This window comes from Protomyctophum bolini, assembly GCF_963924005.1.
Source record: "Protomyctophum bolini genome assembly, chromosome: 5".
Taxonomy (NCBI): domain Eukaryota; kingdom Metazoa; phylum Chordata; class Actinopteri; order Myctophiformes; family Myctophidae; genus Protomyctophum; species Protomyctophum bolini.
The window spans coordinates 27,215,425-27,238,120 of NC_137866.1; the positions used below are offsets into that span (position 1 = coordinate 27,215,425).

Here is a 22,696-nt window from a genome sequence, read left to right on the forward strand (position 1 = left end):
ACGGCCATGACACTTGCAACTTGCTTACATCTTCCATGCAACATTGTTGTGTAGGTGTGAGTGAGGCCTTCTGCCTCCAGGGTGTTGCCATCTCCATCCTTTTAATTTAGAACAATGTTTTTGTTTTGTGTTCTTCTGCCACCAGGGTGGCGCCATCTCCATCCTCACAGCATGTGAGAGGCCCAGTGAGTTTGCAGGGGTGGCTCTCATAGCGCCTATGGTCCAGATGAACCCCGACTCGGCCACGCCGTTCAAGGTATAGGAAGGAAGGAACAGGGGGGTGGGCAACTTCAGAGATATATTTCAAATACATTTAGTTATACTTATGTTAACTTTATGAACTTAAATGCAAATACATTGGACATGTATTATAACATACATGGGCTGCCAGTGGCCCATGTACTGTATGTTATAGGACACTATACTATACTACACTCCTAACCTCTGTTTTCCTGTCCTCTCCTCCCATCTCATCTCCTCTTATATTCCTCTATCTTCTCTGTTCTGTTCCATCCTTGTACTCTTCTTGTCCTCGTCTGTTCTTTTTTTTCTCCTCTTCATTTCTGATCTCGTCTCCTCTTCTTCTCTTCTCCTTGCCTTTCTTTTATCTTTACGTATGTTACTTCTCTCACTCACTTACTGTACATTCAAATGCAAACACCCACACACACACACACACACACACACACACACACACACACACACACGCGCGTTAACGTCGGGCACCTCTTCAAAGAGAATTGAATGGCTATGATCTTTCCCTTGTCTTCCTTTCTCTCACCCTGACTTTAATGAAATATGCATACTGTAATATGCTGTTTTGCTACTGTGTAGGTTTTCATGGCTAAGATTCTGAACCACATGATGCCCAGCCTCTCTCTGGGCACAATTGAGTCCAGATGGGTTTCACGAGACCAGAAACAGGTGAGGGACATGGAAAGTATCTGTGCATGCGTGTGTGCGCGTGTACACATGTGTGTGGTCGTGTGAGATGTGTGTGTTGAGTATGTAGGTCAGTACACCAGCCAACACCAAGCAGGGTATGGCAGTGGTGTTGGGAAGAAAGACTGTAGTGTTTTTTTATGCAATCAAGAGCAATAAACTGGAGATCAAAACCAGGTCTCCAGGGATGAAATGAGTGAACCACTAAAAATAGATGGACATCAATTGTGTGTGTGTGTGTGTGTGTGTGTGTGTGTGTGTGTGTGTGTGTGTGTGTGTGTGTGTGTGTGTGTGTGTGTGTGTGTGTGTGTGTGTGTGTGTGTGTGTGTGTGTGTGTGTGTGTGTGTGTGTGTGTGTGTGTGTGTGTGTGTGTGTGTGTGTGTGTGTGTGTGTTTGTTTGTTTGTTTGTTTGTTTGTTTGTTTGTTCTGTACATGGATCGACCTATTCACAGATGTTTATTCTCCAGGTCACAGATTGTTCAAGAATAGATTTTCTTTGACTTGGTTCGAAACCACAGAGGTTTTGTCATGTCTAGCTGTGTGTGTGTGTGAGTGACCCCCTGTGTCTCACTTGTTCAACAAGCAAAGACAGCTGTACATCAACTATACAACTGTGTGCGTGCGTGCGTGTGTAGCTTGGTGTTTCTCTGTGGGTACCTGCACAGTCTCAGAACTCCAGTCCTTTTGGAAAATATAGACTTTCAGACAGAGAGCAGGAACAATGAAGACCAATTTATACTGACACACAACAGTGTCACTCGCAGAATAAAATGACATTTCTTTTCATTTACTGTAGTATGTCCTAAAAAAACATTGTAAAATCAGCTGGGTGAAGGTTAGCTCTGGTCCACAGCTCTAATGCCGTCGCATTTAGAGCTATGTTACTGTCGACTTCTGGAGCTCGCATAAATGCCAGACCTCTGTAGCGAAAATAAAAAATCACACCCGTGTGAAGTGAGTGGTGCAACTCTGTGTAGGGGTCTCCGGGTGTCCCCAGAAGTTCCAGACCCACAGGACCACAGGCAGGGTGCTGGCCCGGTTCATACTGTAGCTGCGTACCACTCAACAATAATGTTTTACCTACTCACCAATAGAAAGACGGATTGTGTAATTAGAAAGCCTACTGTCCTTATACATGAATAAGGACCTACTGTCCTTATTTATACGTGTGCACTACCACACGTATAAATGCAATTTTTGGCCAGAAAGGGATTTTTATTTCACCCGAAGGAAAAATCTTCTCTATGAGGGTTTACTCTTGGCAATATCGGTAGAGGGAGCAACTAAAAAAACCAAAATGCCTTTCTGGCCAAAAAGTGCATTTATCCGTGTGGTGGGGGGGCTCAAGGTGCATCCACTAAGGGAACGTAGGCTTTCTAATTACACAACCTGTCTTTGTATTGGTGAGTAGGTAAAACATTATTTTTTATTTTCGCTACAGAGGAGAGGCTGGTCTGCATTTCATGCGAGGCAGGAAGCCAATCAGTTCCATAGCCTTAACCCATTTTGGGCGGGAACCCCTTTTGGTGTAGTAGCATGTGTCAAAATAGGGGAGTTCCAGGGGGTCCCACAGCTAAATGATAGTTTGGAACCAAATGGACCCTTATGGGTCTGTAACTCTGAGAGTGTACAAATGAACACTCTCAGAGTTAAATTAACAGTGGTTTTACAATATAAATTGGGATCCGTAGCCTAATGCGTGTGAAACTGGGGGTCCATGAAATGAATAATAATCTTGTTTTAGAGGACCCCCTCTACAACGAGATGCTGCATCTCAAGGGGCTATCCTTTAAATGAAATACAATTTCAATATATAATATGTTTCTGAATCGCTGCTAGAGCCGTAAAAATCCTCTCTTATCGGGGTCACTGGCATATCTTTTCAAATGGGGGTCCGTGGCCTAATAAATGTCCATTTGGGGGTCCTTGACATGAAAACGTCTGGGAACCACTGCACTACAGTGACTATACTATTCATTCCCCAAAGCAGCAGATCACACAACCTCAGATAAACCTCTGAAGTGTGTGTATTACCTTCTGGCTAACTCAAGTGGGCCTGTATAATATATATAGCCTGTATTTACAGGCACGAGAAGAATCAGAAGGCACGCTGTTGCCAAGTATGGAAGCAGATGGAGGTGGTGCAGCGACAGCCCAGTACAATTCAATAAATATTTAACGCTGCTGATAAAGTACGGGACTCGTTTGTTCCATGTACGTTTTACAACAGGACACGCAGGATATCGTTGCTGTCGGGAGGAAACCTCATAACTCCATTTTTGAGGGGGGGTTTTTTGGCATAAATCAGTGCTATTGAACACGTCTGTGTGTTGTTTCGAAAATATTGAACCAAGTAGTAAAAAGTGCTTTGGACAAAACCCCTTAACTCCATTGGACCCTCAAAATGTCTGCTAAAGCAACTAACTCACCACCTCTCCCACTTTCATGGAAGTAATTGACAATATATAAAGTTACAACACCAACTTTGAGGCTGTAATTAACATTTTGGAGTTATGAGGTTAAGCAGAGATATGCATAATATAATATATGACGGACTGTGCTCAGCACATATAATTTAGGTCAGGCCCACAGTTTAACTGTTTAACCTCTCTCTCTCTCTCTCTCTCTCTCTCTCTCTCTCCCCCGACCATCTATCCATTCTGAACCATCTCACCATCCTCCAAACATCTCTCCATCTTCCCTCCTACTGCTTATAACTCTTTCTCCAACTTCCACAACTCTCCCCATCTTCTGTTTTCTCTTCCTCCTACATCAATTCCCCAAAACTCCCCCATGCGCTGACACTCCCTCCCCCTACACCTCTCTCTCTCTCTCTCTCTCTCTCTCTCTCTCTCTCTCTCTCTCTCTCTCTCTCTCTCTCTCTCTCCCCCTCCCTCCCTCCCAGGTGGAGGCGTACGATGCAGACGTGCTGAACTTCCATGGAGGAGTGCGCGTGTCCTTCGGCATGCAGCTGATGGGGGCGGCGGCGCGCATCGAGAGGGAGCTGCCGTCCATCGCCTGGCCCTTCCTGCTCCTGCACGGCGACGCAGACAAGCTGTGTGACATCAGAGGGTCCAGGCTCATGTACGACACGGCCCAGAGCGGAGACAAGAAGCTCAAGGTGACCAGAGGTTGCATCCACCTCAGTTACTTGGGGCTGCCACCATCATGACATTTTATGTGATTTAACACTTGTTTGTGCCCAACACGTCTTCAGACGTCTCTTTGGAGATTATGCACAATAATTGTGATTCTCTAACATAATCAGGCCACACTGGGGGACGGAACGGAACCGTACGCAGCTAGGGGGGAGTTCCGTATTTACCGGGGTTTTTTTTCCTCTGAAGGTGAGGCGAAGGGCATGCTGCGCAGACATGCAGAAAAATGGATCTAACATTCAGGATGGGAACCCCTTTTGTGAAAATGTGACGCAAATCTTTGAATATATTCTTTCAGAGCGAACGTTTTTAACTCAAATATTATTTCAAACATATTTTCAGATGGGGGTCCGTGGCCAAATACAGGTAATTCTGGGGGTCCTTGACATGAAAACGGTTGAGCACCACTGACATAGAGAAACTATAGTAAAATACGCACATCACTTTGTGGAGGTGCTGGGTTCAAAAAGTTAAGTGGGTGGATCACTCACATCTTGAGTTTGACGAGATGAAGAGCCTTGGCTCAAAACGTCGTCAATAAATGTACCTTTTGGAGCATATGAGTGTGCGGGTTCCCTCTTTTCCAGTGATATAGAAACATAGGTTTTTCAGAAAACTGTCAGGTTTTAAAAGCCTTTATTTTATCGGCCTCAGGTCTAAATGGATTTAATTGGCAGCTTATCGTTGTGGAGCCAATTAGCCCGGCCCTCAGGCAGCACTATAATTATACAGACATGTATTGCAAGGCTACAGCAATGACCTGACTGTGTTTGATGTTTGATGTGAAGTCCGTTCTATTTCCCAAGACTAGATCTCGTTCAGGCTAATTCTGGCCCTATATGCTCTCCACCATCAAGGGAATCCCCATCGAGACCCGTACTGTACTGTACAGTAGGTGAAGTTCACACTTGGGAGTGATCCCATCTGTTCATTGCCGGCAAACGCGACGCAATGTAACGCAAGCGCCTCCCTGTTGTTTCGTGCATGTAGTCTCGTAGGAACATCAAAGGCTGTCTCCGTTCAATTTGTTTCGACATCCCCTCCTCCCTCACACAACGTGTGAGTGTTCATTTGTTTGAATGAACAGCAAGTGGGATGCAGGAGGAGACCATGTGACACTCTGAAGACATGCTTCTTCCTCTGAGCTTCCAGAGAAGGAAGTGGTGTTTCTAAAGCCACATCACATGGTTCATTATAAGTACGATGAAGGAGATAGTAAAGAAGATATATGTATATATATATATATATATATATATATATACTATTACTGTATATACAGTTTTAATGCATTTTATTTCATCAACTCGGTCCATGTGTCCTCTATCCAGTCTGTGTAGTTTTCCCAATAAAGGGGAAGAGGGAAATAATATTTGTTTGACTAGTCAGTGGCCTTGTGGTTAGAGTGTCTGTCGGCCGGGTCATACCAAAGGCAGTAAAAATGGAACCTGATGCCTTCCTGCTTGGCACTCAGCATCAAAGGGTTGGATTGAGGGGGTCAAATCAACTAATCAATTGATATGTGAACGCTGCACACGCTGCGGCTCACCGCTCCAAGAGATGGGTCAAATGCGGAGAACAAATTTCACTGCGGTAACGTGTGTGACAAATCGTATGACTTTGGCTTTTACTTTGTTTGTTAGTTGGGGCGTCACCGGCTCAGATGGTAGAGTGGCCATATGGTTTCCTCCGCACCTTGGATAAAGGAGCTATATACTGTACTGTACAGTAAATGCACCATTTAGCAGTTAGTTAGATGTAGCTGTCAAAGGCGATATTGCATCAGTCTCATTTGCACAGGTTTTGTGCTGACACACCTCTAACAGAAATGCCACTCCTGCGGTGACGGTTCACAGCACTTGAGAAGCTTGGCACTTGATGACATATTTCGTAACAGAGTGAAAGCCAGAACAGTTAAAAGGACCTTCCTTGTACTGGTTATAATATTCTGCTTTCAACTCTTATTGTTAATACCGTAATAATATGAGCTTCTTAATACGGTACAGTTGAGAAGCACGAGTGACAGATGTCAGATGGACATTTTGATGATGTCAGATCATCATATGGAGACAGCCATATATGGAGTGTGTCATGAAGCGTGATGCCTCGTGACGTGTCACGAGGCATAACTATATATGGAGGCGTGACGTGACACAACACGACTGATGGGAAATTCAGGTTTTCATAGAAACTGCGACCTACAGTTGCAATATAATAATACGAATTATTATTACTATAATAACTTTTAACTATAACTACTATATTTTAACTATAATAACTATTTGCATTGCACTTTTCAAACAGAAGTGCAGCACAGCACAGCAACTGGAATGGATGCATATTAACGACTTTTGTTGGCATGCCGCTTTCTAAACCATCCCAAACCATAGCATAATTATGCATTGTACAATGTGGTCTTATCATAATAATATAGGTGTGGGTTGTGTAAAAATGTCCTGGAAGATTATTGGCTCTTGAGTGGGAGTCCTGAACAATGAAAAGAATGGAGAGAACAAAGCGTGATTGTACCAGGCAGCCAGGCATAGCTAGCCTCTCATTCTCTTTGCTCCCTCTCTCTCTCGCCTCCTCTCCTCTCCTCTCCTCTCTCTCAGGTGTATGAGGGAGGATACCACGCCCTCCACCATGACCTCCCGGAGGTGGCGGAGTCCGTGCTAAAAGAGGTGACCGGCTGGATCACAGAGCACCTCCCTCCTGTTCCCTCCACGCTCCAGCAGAATTCCTCCTAAGACCCCTCCACTTCTCCTCACCTGTCGCCCCCCGGGGTGGAGGCCTGTGCTATACTGCTACGTGGAGAAGCCACAGGGATACCCATGTCTGTCGCTGGGTTGTACGTACATGTATATTGTATACCCACTTGTGTTTACCCTCATTTTCTGGGCATCTAACCTATAGCCATCTGTTCTCGTGGGAGTTACGTTAGCTATTGGTTGGTGGGAATATGAAGTGTTTAGTGTGCCCACATCCTTCTGTAGAAGAGCATACACTCTTTTTCTCTGGACCTGTAGTCCAATGTGCGTAACAAAATGTCAAGAGGCCCTACAGATGCATATTACCAATCTGTACAATATACAGTTCTAGTGGGTGTTTCAATCCCGGGGCAGGAGAAGCCATTTTCTCCTCACCACACTGAGCTCTCCACATGTCTGACCTAAATAAGTCTCCTCCTCCTCTACTTCCACCTCACATTTGGCTTCGCTGTCGTCATATGAATGACCTGAAATGTACCTTGTGATACTACTGGAAGCTGTGCTTGAGTGAGTAGAAATGTTCTACTGTAAATATCTGTGACTGTTTGTCTTACCTGGCTGGGACACACAGACAACACAAACCTTTTTGTCCTTTGGCCCAGAAGACATTTGACCACTAGTGACCTGTACCTTCTACACAAACACAACATTTGTGATTGTTCTAGTCCATCTTAGCTTATAATTATCCCCACTTTCTTTCACTTAAAGTGCAGAGATGCAGGGAGATTTCTAACTCTCGTTTTTTTCTCCCTCCCTTGATGGTGACCGGGGAAAAACTGAAACATCAGTGTCACTGTGACCTTTGACCTTGTGGGGTCATAGTTGAAAGCACAAAGTAGTGGTTTATTTATTTTGGTCACAGAGGCTATCCTTTAGAGTTAAATATGTTCTTCATTTAGCATTTTAGACTGCAACATGGACCCGGCAATCAGAGTAGTGCAGTGAGTAGGGTATACTCACTGCATTGCAGATTGCACATCACTTGCGTCGACATGGATTTGTCATTTTTAATGAAAGTATACAAAATCCACCCTCAACAGGTCTTTTCAATCTAAAACCTGGGTAGACACGTGCTTTTTTTAATCTTATTTCTGGAAAGAGAATGTATAAAGAAAGAGGGGAAACCATGAGAGCAATTTGACCACATTAGGTCTCTGAGCCTATTGGTGTGAACTCATTCCACCACCAGGATAACCCTATAGCACCCTTCTTTTTTTCTTTCTCTTTTTTTCTTTTTGTCTATGTAAACGACTTTTAATACAACTCTGAATTACCCCTTTTCCATTTGTAATAATCATGTTTTGCCATTTGTCAGAAGCCAATGCAACCTTTGGGCCTGTGTAAGCAGCCCCAAGGCTGCCTGCTGGCTGGCTGGCTGGCTGCAACAGACCTGCACAAACACATGCCGGCATGTGCTTTTAATTCTGTTATATCCCGTTCCATTCTAGGCCAGACCATTCCACAAGTTATCTATACTATACTGTACGTACACAGCCGATACATATCAATATTTAGTCTGTTACATGCAGGAAGTGATTAATGTCACTCCAGTCAGTCAATCTAAACATCAAGCTAAAACGGGGGTCAAATTGGAGGGCCAGTATGCTTTCAAGCCCTGTGTTCAATAAATCACTCCAGCGTGGCATTGGACATGCATCAAGCGTGACTTTTGGGTCCCAGCCAGGGAGAACAGAACATACTGTGGACAAGCATGTCCTGTTGGGGGAAATCGACTCAGTCCAGACTTGTCACTCTCTAGACCTTTCTTCAAAGGGAGTTCAAAGGGAGTCATGCAGAGAGAAGCCCCAAAGGTAGACAGGCCAGGCCAGGGTATGGTATCCACGGTGATCGCTGCTAACATGTCACCACGGCAGCAGCAGCAGGTTGGCAGGCGTTGGCATGGACGCAGGCCCCTTCTGTTCTGTGACTATACCACACTTGGTTCCATGCCTGTCTGTGGCTCTCACTCAGGGTCTCTCCTAGTTTGGACCTACTCTGTGTGCCTCCTTCGTTTCCCATGCGCTCTGCCTGTCTCTTCTTTCTCTCTATGGCTTCCTCCTGTTCGTCGCCATTATATCTCCCTCTTTGGCACTCTACTGTATCTGTCTCTGACCCCCACTGCTCTCTCCCTCTCTCTCTCCCTCTCTCTCTCTCTTTATCGCTCTCTCTCTTTCTGTCTTTCCCCCCATCTTACCCTCTGCCCTATCTCCATTCCTTTTTTTCCCAGTCCCCCCCCCCCTCTCAGTTGCCGTGGTGACCAATGTTCTTTGTACTGCCTATCACAGAGGCTGTTGTTCCAGTGCAGAGTCAAACATCCTGTACTGTCTTGTCTGTCTCTCAGCCTGCCTTTTACAACCTCATCCTACACTTCCCCTAGTGGCCATTTAACAGAACTGCAGTAGGGTTTAGGCTGATTGTGCTGTTCTTGGGTCTGCCTTGGAGTTAATTGCACTTGCCTGGAGTCCCTGGTCTAATTGTTTATTTTGGGTCCGCGCAGTGCATACGCACATCTACTATTCATGCATTTCAGCCATCAAGATATGGGATTTTTAAAGTTATTCGTTTCGAATTTGGCCTTCGTTCCCCCATACTGTATGTAGGCTTATTTTTGTCACCATTATACATTACTGTGTGGAGAGTCAATGTGATTTAGAACATGGCTGTATACAGTTGGAATGTTCTGTACGGCGTAAGCAATCCAAGTTACTGTCGACACCTTATTTAGAACAGAATGAATTCTATACTGATGAGTGGTTCACAAGAGTGGCTCCTCAACCACACGTATAATAAGAACTGGAAGGGGTCTCTTCCAAATCCAGTTTGAAAAATATAAGTAATTTCTAAAACATATAATAGAGATATCCTGAGTGGAAAAATATCATCCGAACTACACCAAGGACGATTTCCATAATGTAAGAGAAAATATAATCACTATGTTCAAAATGTTGTGCATTTTGGAACAAAACTCTTCAGCTAATATGAATTTCAAAAACAATAATATTGATATAGATCTCAAGTGGGAAGGCTTCTTGAAGGCTTCTTGATTGCTTGATATAATTGTAATACACTGTACAGTACCACACACAAATGGCATTGCTTTTAACACTTGAAGAATATTTACAAAATCAGAAGTCTATTGTGTTTTACAAAAAAAGAAAAAGCCTTTTATTTATCTTGTCTATAGTATTTATTATAGACAAATCTGCACAGGCTGATCATAGCTTGTGGTCTCACATTAAGTGCAGCTGACACCGCAGCATTGATTGCATACATCTGGCCTTCAGGGCACAGCTGTGCGGATTTGTCTATATACAGTAGGCATTGAACACATTGGATATACAGCATGACAAACGCACTTTTTTACTGAATACCATTAACAAGTTACGTGAATACTTTTTACTGCTTTTGCACGATTAATATTATTAATACTGAAGGAGGACAACCTTGGAGAAGACACTGCCCTACAAAGGCCAAAAGCAGTAACTGTGTTTTTAAATGTCAAAGCTCATAACTAGCATATATATATATATATATATATATATATATATATATATACACCGGTGTATATATATATAACCTGTAGCTCATTTATAAACTAGCTACTCTTGCACAGAGATAAGGCCATTTTCAGTAATTTGACTACCTAAGCAGTCACTGCTTTTTCGCTTTTCTAGGACAGATGCATGTACAGTCATCAACCATTGAGTAAATTGACAATTCCTTCCTGATTTTTATAGAGAATGCATAAATCGCTTGTTTTGTCAACATCTCAGTCACAGTATTGTGTTGATAGAACTGACGTCGCAGTTTTATTATATATTTTTGAATTGTCATTGGACTGTGAATGTTTTAAAGTGTCGAGTGCACATGTGCATCTTCTGACAAGTGCACAACAACCAGGGTATTGCTGTTGTCTGGAGAAAACCTTGCAATCCTCTGACATGGGCTTTTCAGATTTGTTCTCATAATATTGGTGTGAAAGGATTTCACAAAAGTCGGGGGGGGGGGGGGGGGAAGAGGTAGTTTTTACTTATAAACAAGCAAACAAGACTTTTCAGGAAATCATTGAAATAGACCTATTTTTATACTGAGTGACAGCCATGCACCTGTGGAGGTAGACCTATTATGAAGCTCTCCAAGTCCCTAAAGATAAAGGTAAAAGCCCTAATTCAGAGGGTTAGATATAGGGTGCAGTCACACCCATCTTTGAATCTGCCAATGTATTTTAATGGGAACGGATAGTTTTGGGGGTTTTTTTCTCAGAAATCCTCGAATGGCAACAAACATCCCCATTGAAAAGCAGTGGCACTATCCGCCTGCATAGGCAGAATTAAAGTTTGGTCCACCGCACCCTTAGGATGTTTTTCACATGACAGCAGCAGCTTGTTTCTGAGAAAATAATCCTCAGATTCCTTCTTATTACCAAGACTTAATGTAACTGTTTAAAAGAAACCTGTTGTTTTTAATATGGAGGTGTTTTATATGTTTGTTCTTGAAATGTGGTTTGTGTTGCTGTGTGCCTTATTCCCATGACTTACACAGACAGTATGTGTGAGTGTGTGCACATGTGAGTGTGTGCACGTGTGCGTGTGCACGCGCGCGCGTGTGTGTGTGTGTAGATCAACTTTGCTTAGGTGAATAATTCATTCATTACCTGTAATGTATACAGTCTGCTAGTCAGTATGGCCTCCCAGCTGTCCATATGTCTGTGTGTCTACTGTCTATAGTCCAGCTATCCATCTACCTTGGCTACAGCAGTGTCTGCTGATCATACATTTATATATATCCGTCTGCCCGTCTAGCGTCCTCTCTAACTCCTCCCGTACTTGTCGGTTTGTCTGAGGCAGACTGACACTCACTGTATGTCTACCCTTTGCCTCGCTGCCCATCTTTAGACTGTCTATATGCAGTATACTGTATGTGTCTTGTCTCTCTGCCATTTTCCTTTTTACCTGTTTGCCATTACGTCTGTCTGCCAGATGGCCTGTCTGTTTGTCAGTAGGGCTGTGACTGTATCCCATCTGACCGACTGTTTCCTCTTACATTTTGTCTGCCCAATTTGGTCTACCTGTTTGATCTTGTCTACCTGTCTGGCCATCTGTCTTTCTCTCTCTCCATTCAGAACATTGAGAAATATTGGAAATATATTTCCATTACTTTTAGCATTCATTTCTGCTCGAGTGTACACTGTGTAGAAGTACTATATTGTGTTTCATAGCTTCCTGAATTCATTCCATATTGCGTTCTATTTGAAGTTAAAGCTCACTCAATCATATTCAAGTGAAAGAAAAAGCAAATCCAGATGAGGGCTTGCATGTTTCACTCAAAACTGTTCTTAAATTAATTTCCTTGCTCAGAAAAGTTTCCCTGTGTCTCTGCGGTCAATCGAGCAATAATAGGCCTAAATGAAGACTAAGCTATGTGGTGTACAGCTGAAGCGCTTGCTTAAGCAATGTCAATACAAATGAAACTGATATGAATGTAAGGCCAAACAGAGATGGAGCAAAAATAATTTAAAAAAGCGGACCTATAATGTCATTGCAGGTTGACAAATGACAACATAACACTATTCAGATTCTATAGCCTATATAGTGAAATACTTATAGGAAGCACATGTGAATTGTTATCTGTGAAAATGCAGAATTTGTCTTTTGTAAGCAGCAGGGAAGCACACATTCAGATCAGAGATTCAGATTATGGAAATCTGTCTTGAAGTTTTGATTCTGACATAACTTTGCTGAGTTTTCCTTTTTATCTAAATGTTTTAACCAACTAAATGTGTACATATAATAATGTACTTATGAATCACTGAGAGTCAAGCTACTTATTACTAGAACGTTAATTATGTTCATACTATTATGAAATAAACTATAAATATGTTCAACTACAAGCTGGTGTGTTTCCACATTTTGTCTATCTAAATATCAGAGGTGTTTTTGATTTGATGACCGGTGAAGCTCGTCTCCTACTGACTCCTATTGACCGATGATGACGCCGCGGGCATCGAATTATAGCCTCAGGAATGCGACAAAAACAAAAATATCTACATGGATTCCTGGCTTCATGGGGTGTGTGTGTGTGTGTGTGTGTAGCGGTAGCCTACTTAACTAACTTAACCCATTCTAGACGGTGAACCCCTTTTGGTGTTTTAACTATTATGTTACTTTAGCTATTGAAAAATAGCAGATCTACAAGCTCATAGCGTGGCACTGAGTGCCGTGCTACAAGCTTGTAGATCTGCTATTTTTTTTTTATCGTGAATATGTGGCGCAAATCTTATACAATCTGTCACAACGAACGTTTTTAACTCAAATCTTTGCGTCTGGGAGGTCCCTGGAGCCTAAAGCTGTGACTATCTGCCTCCATCCTGTGCAGCATGTTGTTCGCCCATGTTAGGTTTTGCCTTTGCCATCTTCACTTTGATTGAAGAGTAGGCCTACTACACAGTCGAGGTGCTGTAATTCAGTGGTTTAACTGTGGTCCGGGTACCGCCAGTGGTCCTTGGAGGGGGGGTTCCAGGTGGTCCCCAGATACATGATGGAGTCGGTTACCAAGTGGACCCTTAGATAGATCTGTAACTCTTGAGAGTGTATTTCAAAATGAAACCAAATGGACCCGTATACAGATCCATTTGGTTTCATTTTACGCTCTCAAGAGTTGCATTATTGTTAAACATCTGCATTACTTAATTTACACAATTTGAGAATGTAGAACAATTGTCATTTTTGATCAATGTTTGCCAACAGCATTGAATTGTGGACAAAATCTTAGCCAACGATAACAAAGCATTCTTCAGTTTTGGGTCTCTGCAAGGCTAAATCATTTAATGGTGGTCCGTGGATCAAATGCCAATAACGGGCCTTATATAGAAAAGGTTGAAAGCCACTGCTGTAATTGATAGAAAATAATTAAGTTTGGAGGTTTTGGTTGCCAGACAAAGTCCAATTAAATATGCAACACGACTGTTGAAATTGTGAGTTTGATCATCAGCATGGTTCATGTCATGTTCTGATGAATTGAAAATGGTGGACCCTGTTGTCAACCAGTGTAATGCTTTATCAGTGTGTCATCCACACAGTAACAGTCTTTGTATTGAGTTGTGTTTTCATGTGAAATGTACCCATTCTGCTAACTGTTAATAAATACTTCAATCAATCAATCAATCAATGACTGGCTAGACTGGTTTCCATAGTTGTTTTTTGTTTGTTCGTTTTTTATACAGCAGGAGGTTATGGCATGATGCTGCTAAAATACAGACAGATCCATTTTGTGGTTGCCTTGCCTTGTCAGTTCACAACAGGTTGCTGGGGAGATGCATAACCAGCAGGTGGCAGTGTAATCTCACATTTTTATTTCCATTGAAGCCTACACGGTTTTTATGAATGTTCTGAGCAGTATGATTCAATAATATTACACACAGACTTGAATGAGGCAAGGATGACAATGCCCTCCTAGAGACTGGATTTCTTTTTGGTAGTCATTATTTATGTCATGCATAGCAGGGGACTAGTTTATTGCGACCTTAGGTCGCAGATTACTATGAAAACCTTAAAAACCTGTCAGTCCGTCACGCCACCATGTAATATAATGTCATATTATGGCCGTCAGTCCGTCACGCCTCGGACTGAGAGTTCTCAACAGGCCTGAAAATTAGGGCCTGGCCCTACCTGTGCCTCATCAAACCCTGTACACTCAAGACACCTGCTGCCGACCTTAGATCTCCATATATGGAGCTGACCTGTTCTGACATTCCATAATTGATCTGACCTCATCAAACTCTGTACACTCAAGACACGCCCAGTGCAGAATTCATTCCATATTTTGATCTGACCCCCCTGCCGTCACCCAGGCAGATGCGTCCACGCAACCTCGCCCCTTTATGGCGTCTTACTGGTTAGTAATGTTTATGTCTCTTGATTAAAATCTGCACCTGGCTCACTGATAACAAAACTATAGGCTATCATTACACCTGGGAAAAATTGAATCCATTCTTTTTGGGTTAAGAATTATCCTCTGCAAGCAAAACACTCATGGGTGACTGCAGGCTAATGTAGTTATCATGGAAGGAAAACATAAATGACCTACCTGGGTTGTATTTTATAGGACAGGTTCCATGCAGTGAACAAAATGGCAACACAAATAATCACAACCAAAGATTTCTATTCAGGATCTCCTCAGTGGTGAGTAGGAACACTATACACACTGAGTGAAGACACTACAGCTGGTCAAAGCTGGAGCATTAATTCGGTATTATTTTGACTACCATGCATGCACCTCATGGTAGAAGAATAGCATTAAAAGGCATTAAAAACAAGGCTTCGGACCTCTCAAAACAAATTGGTCAAGTTACTACTTTGGCCTCACACCTGGAAACATGGGGTTAAATTTGTTCTACTGCTATGCCACTATAAAATGTGGAATGCCCTAACTACAGACATCAAAAAGTGTGACTCCTTAATCTTACCCCCCTTCAAAACCGACCATGAGAGCACCTGTCTGCAACCCCCCCACTGTAGGCTACATACTGTATAGGCTATGTTGTATTGCTACTAATAGTGTTGATTATGTCTTGTATTATAGTTTGTCTTTAAATGTCTAGATGAATTGAATACACAGGTCCACATGGAAACAAGCCCTTAGGGCTTTTTGTTATCCTTTTAACACCATTGTATAATCACACTACTGTACTATTTGGAAACGGTTAATAAAGTCTTAACATACCGGTAATCAATCATATACTCTTCCTCTCTCACACATACTCTCTCCTTACATCTCCTGCCTTCTGAATGTTTCCTCTCCTCCTAATCCTATCTGAAAATGTAAGCTATTAGCTGTGAGTTAAACATAGGAGCTGGAGCCTTGGCACCACAGTGGGGCATATCCCAGAGAGAGAGAGAGAGAGAGAGAGAGAGAGAGAGAGAGAGAGAGAGAGAGAGAGAGAGAGAGAGAGAGAGAGAGAGAGAGAGAGAGAGAGAGAGAGAGAGAGAGAGAGAGAGAGAGAGAGAGAGAGAGAGAGTGAAAAGGCTTTCACCGTGCTATCAAGTAACAGAAAATATTGAATAGGGTTATAAAGGGTGGGTTATAATAGAAGTATAAAGAACATAGACATGACCGGATTGATTGATTGAAAATGTTATTAACAGTTTGCAGAATGGGTACAGTTCAAGGAAAGTGCAGATCAATAATCTGTCATCATTTCCCTCGTAGACTACCGGTATATGCTCTCATGGGAAAAACGGTACTCAGCCTCCACAGAGTTGGATTTTGTTCATAACCAGTGGGGACATACATTTTCACAAGCCGATAAATCTCAGGAATCTCAGAACTTGCAACTGACTCATGAGGTTAGGGAATGTCAAGAGGAAGTTCATAATGTTGGCTTATGTACACTATGAAATCGAGAACATAATAGGATCCTTATCTTTCGCATGGACTATTTTAACTACTTTGCTCTTACTGCTCACATCATGGCCAATTTACCACACTCTTGACACATTTTGACATTGAGGATTAAAAAATATATATCAACTGTTACACAATAGTCCTATTTTACAGTTTGTATAGCTTATACAGCAGCAATCCGCCAGCAGATGGCTAAGACACACGTTTTAATTTCCATGTAAGTTGGAACAAACCTCTCTGAACCAATCAGATATTGGTTCTTCAAGGAATTAAATCCGGGCTCACTGTGGCCATGGCAACAGCTTTACCTCTGTGACAGCGGGGTGATGGAGGGCAGCAGGGGGAGAGAGGCAAGCTGTTATTTAGCATCTCAGCCTATTGGGTTGGAAGAGAATGTGTGTCAGTATCCTTTTATCTGTCTCGTTTAGCAGCATGCTGTTGATCTATAGGCCGCAGTATGAGTGTATTAGGCACACCTCCTGATGAGAAAAGTAAAAAGGCAATGAAAAAGTAACACAGACAACATGTTGCTGATGTTAATGGAAGTTGTGACAAAACAACAACATGCACGCACGCACGCGCACACACACATACACAAATAACTTCACAACTCAGATGTATGCTGTGGCTGAGGTGAGTAATGAGTATCAAGTTATGCATGTGTGTGTGTGTGTGTGTGTGTGTGTGTGCGTGTGTGTGTATGTGTGTGTGTGTGTGTGTGTGTGTGTGTGTGTGTGTGTGTGTGTGTGTGCGCGTGCGTGTATGTGTGTGTGTGTGTGTGTGTGTGTGTGTGTGTGTGTGTGTGTGTGTGTGTGCGTGCGTGCGTGCGTGTGTGTGTGTGCGTGCCAGCCTTTCTAGACAGTCTGTCATCATCAAGGAAGGAACAAATAAATAGAGGGAAACTTTGGGGGCTTAATTTTAGTTGACTAATCTCCATGTCTACCAGGTTTAAGGGAAAGGTAGTAAGTAAATGCACTGTCACGGATTCAGCCCACAAGATTCTGTTGAGTCACTGTCTGAAATAATGAAAAATATTCAGTCACACTCAAAGGAATAAGTATAGCCTTCAAAAGCCACAACACACAATTATTGAGGTAGGCCTATTTCCCATTTTCAAGTTCTACGAAGAAAAAGAAAATGTGGCTAAATGGTACATTACGCTCCATCGTTTTGAGAAAAAGAAATTTCAGCTGTGAGATTAGACATGGGCTATTTAACTATTTTAAAATGTTTTTCAAAATAGTAAAACATTGCAAATAAGTTTAGGGATAAGGGGTAAGGGGTGGCACAATATAGGGCCCATGTGCAACAACATGGCAGCAGGTATTTAGTCACTAAAGTCATGAACTTACAGAAGTATAGACAATCCACAGTAAAATGTAAAATCCACAAGTAAAGGTAAGGCTTCTAACGAATAGAAGTCTGTTCCACAGTGTTGCAACAACACACAACAGAACAAACAAACAAATTCAAAACACAACAAAATCCTCCATTCACACAAAATTCACAAATACTTATTGAAATTTCCTCTTCACATCCAAGAAAGACTGTTGGACGAATTTGCTCTATACACTCCCGCCTTCAACCCCATCTAATTGGCTGATGTACGCAGATGCACGTGATTGGTGGAAGCGCGTGTCAATCAGCCATCACAGCTGAAGCCGCATCACGCCCCCGGCGCGGAGCGGAACAGCAGCCAGAGTTTCGTGCCAGCGCCAGCGGCTACTCTGTACGTGTGGGAGCCACAGACAGTGCCTCTTTGCGAGGCAGAAAACGGAATTATTAATAACCCATTCTTTTTTTTTCGTGCCGTTATTATAGCCATTAACCCGTTTTCAGTCGCCCTTTTCTCGTTCACCCGAGTTTAATTTAATTTAAAGAGGGTTTGTTTCGGTTGTTTTTTGCAACAAGGCTCCCAAAAAAAACGCCGGGCTCGGGTTCTGTCACCCGGCTTCAGCTGAGTGGTGTGTGTGGTGTGTGCATGTGTGTGTGAGTCTCGCGGACGCAGTTCAGTTGCTAACAAGTAGTTAGCAAGTGAGGCTAGTTAGTTAGCTAGCTTTAGCTAGCCACAGCTTTGGCTTTTCCCCCATACCGCTGCCGTTAACAAGTCCCACCCTCCCCTCTCTCCAGTGCGTGTGGAGTCCGTCGCCTGGTCGAGAGAGAGGCTGCAGCGGACAACTCGAGTTGATTTTTTTCAGCCCCCCCACACCCCAGTTTTGCCAGCATCGGTGCTGGCTTAAGTAATACATTGAAGTAGTAGTAGGAGGAGTAGTAAACGTTAGCCGGGTTGACGCTAACGGTTACGCCGCGTTTTCATTGAAAAAATAGGGTAACGGTCGCTACACTGGCAAGGAGACGGTCTAAAAGGAAGAGGCGAAATAAAAGAGAACAGGGAGGAGGACGCCGAGAATAAGGAGGGGACTGGCTGCTTTAGCCGGGGAGGTCCATTTACACGTAAGTGTGGCACACAGTTTGAGTCAATCAATCAGTTACTTTTCCCCTAACGGCTTACTGTAATTCTCTGCCTGCATCATGGCAACGTTTATCCAGCAAGCCACTTACCGTGGTTTATAAGCTCCCACGGTCAGTCCGCCATACTATACTGCTAACGGTAACGTAGTAGAGCCTCTCCTGAAGGCGTTTGACTATAGCAGCAGCAAGACAGCTATAGAGTCTGATTCCACCACGCTTCTTGTAGTCATTTCTTAATAAACTAGATTAGTTATATACATGGGCCAGATGGTCAATGTCTCAAATCTTTGGATTGAGTGACACATTAAGCTAATAAGAAGAGCTAGCTAATCCTGCAGACTGCTGTTAACACTGTAGCCACTTCACAGGCTAGTAATGACATATAGCCTGCTGCAACTTGACAGCCCCAGCTACCAACACAGCAGAACGTCTCTGGGGTTATCTTTAATCCACATTGCCAACATTAGGCCTGTGTCTTCCCACACAGACAGACAGACAGGCGGGTTACAGATGTGGCAACTGTGTTCCAGGGCTCAACACTATATCAATTGTCCAGTCGCCAGTGACAACGTTCTGATCAATGGCATTGACAACCCTAAAATCTATTCAACTGTCAACCCGCTGATTGCTTGCGTTTGCGGACCACCTCCTGTCTAGCAACCTACTAGTTAGCACTGCTGTCTCATCATCAGTCAGACACCAGACACACACACACATGGACAAAATGTACCAGCACAGCTAGCAAGTTACAGTGCTCTGGTCAAATTGGCTGCTATTCCATTCATTAAAATAAAAGAGTGGGCACCTGAGAAGTCCCCCCCGCCCCAGACTGGCAACTATTTGGGGTGAGGAGTCTAGTGAGGACTAGACCCCTGATATTTGGGGAAGACTGAGTTAGCACTACTCTTCTTCCTCCTGGGAGTGCAATTACATCTGTATAATGATGATATGACCACTTGTAATCCACCAGGATGCAAATTACTGTAAAAACTCAGGTACTCAGGTACTGATTAAAGACAGTACCTGAGTACCATATTAATATTTATGATTAGCCTAATGTCCAATATAGAGGGTATGCGGCTATGCGCGTGACATCATACCCAGAAGTTATGCGTGTACTGAGTGGCAAAAAATTACTTTCTGGCCTTGACAAGTTGACAGCCCTTAAATCCAAACGGAAAAGTCCAATCTGATTGTCTCTCTCTACGTCGTCCTCGGACGAGCTTTCCATCGGCGTCTCCAGTCTTCTCGGTTCTCCATACATCTGGCCAGCTCATTTGTGCTTTCTACACCAGAATCGTTCTTTAGTAAGTCCACGTAGGTGTGTGTGGGACGTCCTCTCCATCGATGCCCGTGTGTTGGTTCCCACAGTACAAGCTTTTTGGCCGGGAGTTCTTGGTGTCGGTGGCAGTCTGGCCAGCTAGTCTCATCCTCCTTACTGCTATCTTCTCTGTTACACTTGGTAATGCCCCGTACAGACGCTTGTTGGTGATTGTAATTAATGTTAAACTACACTAAACTCACTTTGCAACTCCATTTGCCACTCACTTTATGCATGCGCAATACCCTCTATAGTGTGTGTGTGTATATATATATATATATATATATATATATATATATATATATATATATAATGTTATAAATTTAAAAGGTCCCCACCAAAATGAAGGATGATCGATGTATGATCAACCATTTACAGGCAGAAATCATTGCCAGTTTGTACGAATTCACTTCCAATTCCACTTGTTCATCCTGTATCCTCTGTGTTCTCTCTCCTGATTGGATACAATTGGTATCCCGGGCTGAACATTTATTTTCTTTTTATTAAAGAGCTGGAGAGACAGGGTTGACCCCTGATACTGAACAAACACTATATATAGGAATACGTATTATCATAATATAGACCTAACACTTATTTTTGGCACGTTGTCTTGTGAGCTTGTTTTGCATATTTTTGTATATAGAATAATCATCGTTGACCGACAGACAGCTAGTCTGGAACATAGAATTCGCAATAAAATAAACATAATGTTTAAATCTTCACGTACAAAGACTTCCTAGTGCCCACTCTGTTTTGGTGCCCATATTTACCAGGTGCTGCCCGCTCTACTGAGGTGGACAGATTGGTGCCCATATTTACCAGGTGCTGCCCGCTCTACTGAGGTGGACAGATTCACCAAGAGCCCACAATGTTTTGGTCCCCACCCTTTCATGTATTCAACACAGTTATGCCACACATGCAACACTCAAATGATTTATCTCCTTCCCTCTTCCATCCAAATACCCCTCCTCCCCCCCCCCCCCCCCTTCTGTAGACTCCAATCGCCGCAATCAAGTCTCACACAAACACAGCGAGCCCAGCCATGAGTATCGAGATACCTGTGGGCCTGACGGAGCTGCTGCAGGGCTACACCGTGGAGGTGCTCCGGCAACGGCCGTCGGACCTGGTGGATTTCGCCGTACAGTACTTCACCCGTTTGCGAGACACCAGAAACCAGGATGGAGCGGGCGGTGCCGTCAAAGGCAAAGTCATGTTCGATGGGGAGCCGATGCAGACGGAGTCCAATGGAGAAGATGACGACGACGACGACTCTGACTTTGAACGTAAGCCGATTTTATTTAGGGTGATGGCGATGTGGGAAAGGTGGTGGTCTGGAGTGCTGCCACAGGAGTGTGTGTGTGTGTGTGTGTGTGTGTGTGGAGAGTAAGCAAGTGTGTGTATAAGAGAGTAAATGAGGAAGAGAGAATTGTGAAAGTGACTTGAGTGAAGCCTTGACCCTTGACAGGGGCATTTGTTTATTCTGCATTTGTTTATTCGGTTGGGGTGTGAGAGATTCTTCAATGGCGTGATGTGTGGCATCGTCTTTTACCCTTGAGTACTCTGCCCCTGCCTCCACCACTCATCTCTCGTGTGCTCTTTGGGGAAATGGAAAAAAAAAAACCTGTTGAGCCACGAATGAGAAAGAAACCAAGGTGTTACATGTGCGTGTAGTCGTGTACAGTATGTACTGTAACTGTATGGCATTCTTGTATTTGCACTAACAATAGAGACGCCTTGCAGACCCCCTTCATATTGCTCATGATGCAATGGACACTCAGGTGACACAGGGCAACACTTCCTATTCACTACCGTGGAGAATTGAATACATGGGACCACAATGGAAACAAGCCTTCAAGGCTTTTTGCGTTATACATTATTACGTTTAGCTTGTTATTGTATAACTGTACCTCCTGGCTAATAAGCATTACGGTATATGCCTTAATACATTATAATCGCCCTCTATAATTAACAACCCCCCCCCCAAAAAAAAACAAAAAACAAACTAACAAACACCCCCTAATATCTTTTTTACTGAAGGTGGACAACTCTCATCCATGTGGGGTCCGGCCTTATGGACTTATGGAGTGCATATGCTAATTAAAACATATTTCAAATATTGTTTTGATTTAATATTAACCATTATTATATAGTATTATTATTTATTTTTTAGCACATGCATTCCATACGGCTGGACCACACATGGACAAATTACATCATCAACTTGCAATGCGCATTGTCTCCCTTGAATAAAAGATGAACTATTTCTGAAAATAAATGAAATATATATGGTGTTACAGTTATACATTTTGTTTAGTTATAGAGGGCAATTGTAATGGACTAAGTCAGATATAGAAGGCTTATTACATAATACTGTAATAATGGATTCACTATATAATGCACTTTGCATTAGTGCTATTAGCCGGGGATCCATTTAATAAAGTATTTAATTAATCAAACAGTATGGGCTTGAATCCTCCGGTGCCGTCGGCTGGGACCGGGTGTCCATGCCAGCATAATTGGCCATGTTCACCGGAGGGAGACAGGGCGGGGAGTTGGACCACTGCACCAGTGACTCCTACGTACAGATTAGGCACTCGGGGCACCTGTTAGCAGGGGGTGTTGAACTCACGCGGCTT

At 43.1% G+C, this 22,696-nt stretch overlaps 2 protein-coding genes across 6 annotated transcripts in view; both read left to right on the top strand.

The window, feature by feature from the left end:
* mgll (monoglyceride lipase) overlaps window positions 1-7,111 on the top strand; it is a 48,509-nt gene extending 41,398 nt beyond the window's left edge. For both annotated transcript variants that reach the window (XM_080764068.1, XM_080764067.1), the window contains 4 exons: window positions 146-256; window positions 835-924; window positions 3,848-4,063; window positions 6,710-7,111. In XM_080764068.1, the coding sequence (XP_080620194.1) occupies window positions 146-256; window positions 835-924; window positions 3,848-4,063; window positions 6,710-6,844 (552 nt within the window). In that variant the 3' untranslated portion in view covers window positions 6,845-7,111. The remainder of the gene's footprint in view (window positions 1-145; window positions 257-834; window positions 925-3,847; window positions 4,064-6,709) is intronic.
* A 10,852-nt stretch (window positions 7,112-17,963) lies between these two features.
* prkar2aa (protein kinase, cAMP-dependent, regulatory, type II, alpha A) overlaps window positions 17,964-22,696 on the top strand; it is a 63,667-nt gene continuing 58,934 nt past the window's right edge. For 3 of the 4 annotated variants that reach the window (XR_013964099.1, XR_013964100.1, XM_080764300.1), the window contains exons 1-2: window positions 17,964-18,721; window positions 21,055-21,343. Coding sequence is in view for 2 of the 4 variants with exons in the window: in XM_080764300.1 (XP_080620426.1) it covers window positions 21,103-21,343 (241 nt within the window). In the remaining 2 variants the exon portion in view is untranslated. Of the gene's footprint in view, window positions 18,722-20,864; window positions 20,883-21,054; window positions 21,344-22,696 lie in introns of those variants that run through there. The other variant, XM_080764301.1, reaches the window with a different exon arrangement.